The 849-nt window shown below is 33.7% G+C and overlaps 1 protein-coding gene across 1 annotated transcript in view; it reads left to right on the top strand.

Annotated features, from left to right (window-relative positions):
* Positions 1-849, top strand: part of LOC106870685 (uncharacterized) — a 40,799-nt gene that overhangs the window by 29,158 nt on the left and 10,792 nt on the right. The window contains exon 5 of the mRNA XM_052974139.1: positions 47-358. Coding sequence (XP_052830099.1) covers positions 47-358 — 312 coding nt within the window. The remainder of the gene's footprint in view (positions 1-46; positions 359-849) is intronic.

The following is an 849-nucleotide window of genomic DNA, read 5'->3' on the forward strand; positions in this document are numbered from 1 at the left end:
TATATATATGTGTGTGTGTGGCTTTGATTTTTATTTATTTTACTAGTGAAAAAGGAAGAATTTTCTGGACATCCTCAAAAAGGAACTCTTAGTGATGGATTTTTTCATTCTCCAAACTTTCCAAGAGGCTATGCAATCAATGGAGAAATTTTCATATATTCAATACGAAATCTGGATCCAAATGGGTTCATAAAACTTGTCTTTGATGATTGGGATATTGCACAAGACACTACAGTCCAGGTAATCATTTCCCCCTCTTGTTCATTTCTTTATCATGGTGAAATACTTCATATGATTCAATCAGAAATCAAACCTGCCTTTACATACACAGCTTACACAGCTTTGCAGTGTTCACATAACTAAATTGTTCAAAAGCTGTCAAGTTTGTAGGGTTAAGAAGTTTATTTGGCTACTTTTATGGTTTCTGGATTTTATCCCACCTTGGGCAAGTGTTTTCTACCTCAGGTCAACCAAAGCCTTGTGATTAGTTTTAACATCCCCTATTTGGTTTATGGGTACTTTTATTAGAATCTAATCTGATGCAAACACTTGGATCAGGTCCCTACTCTAAATAGCTTCCTCTTTATATCCCACTTGTCTCAAGGGTCCTAAAAAAAAGGAACTGCTTTTTCTCCTCTAATTAAACCATAAAAAAGAAAAAGAACATTACTACCTTTAATTTTAAAAAAGGGTTCTTAGTTTTATTTGAGCCTGAAATTGTGCACATATTGGATAATTATATTCCTGATGAGGATCTATAGTTAAAATTGATAAATGTAAACACACCAACACAGACACAAATACACACAATGGGCTTCTTTCAGTTTCCTTCTACTAAATCCATTGACA

Source organism: Octopus bimaculoides, chromosome 17 (genome assembly GCF_001194135.2).
Source record: "Octopus bimaculoides isolate UCB-OBI-ISO-001 chromosome 17, ASM119413v2, whole genome shotgun sequence".
NCBI classification, from domain to species: Eukaryota; Metazoa; Mollusca; class Cephalopoda; order Octopoda; family Octopodidae; genus Octopus; species Octopus bimaculoides.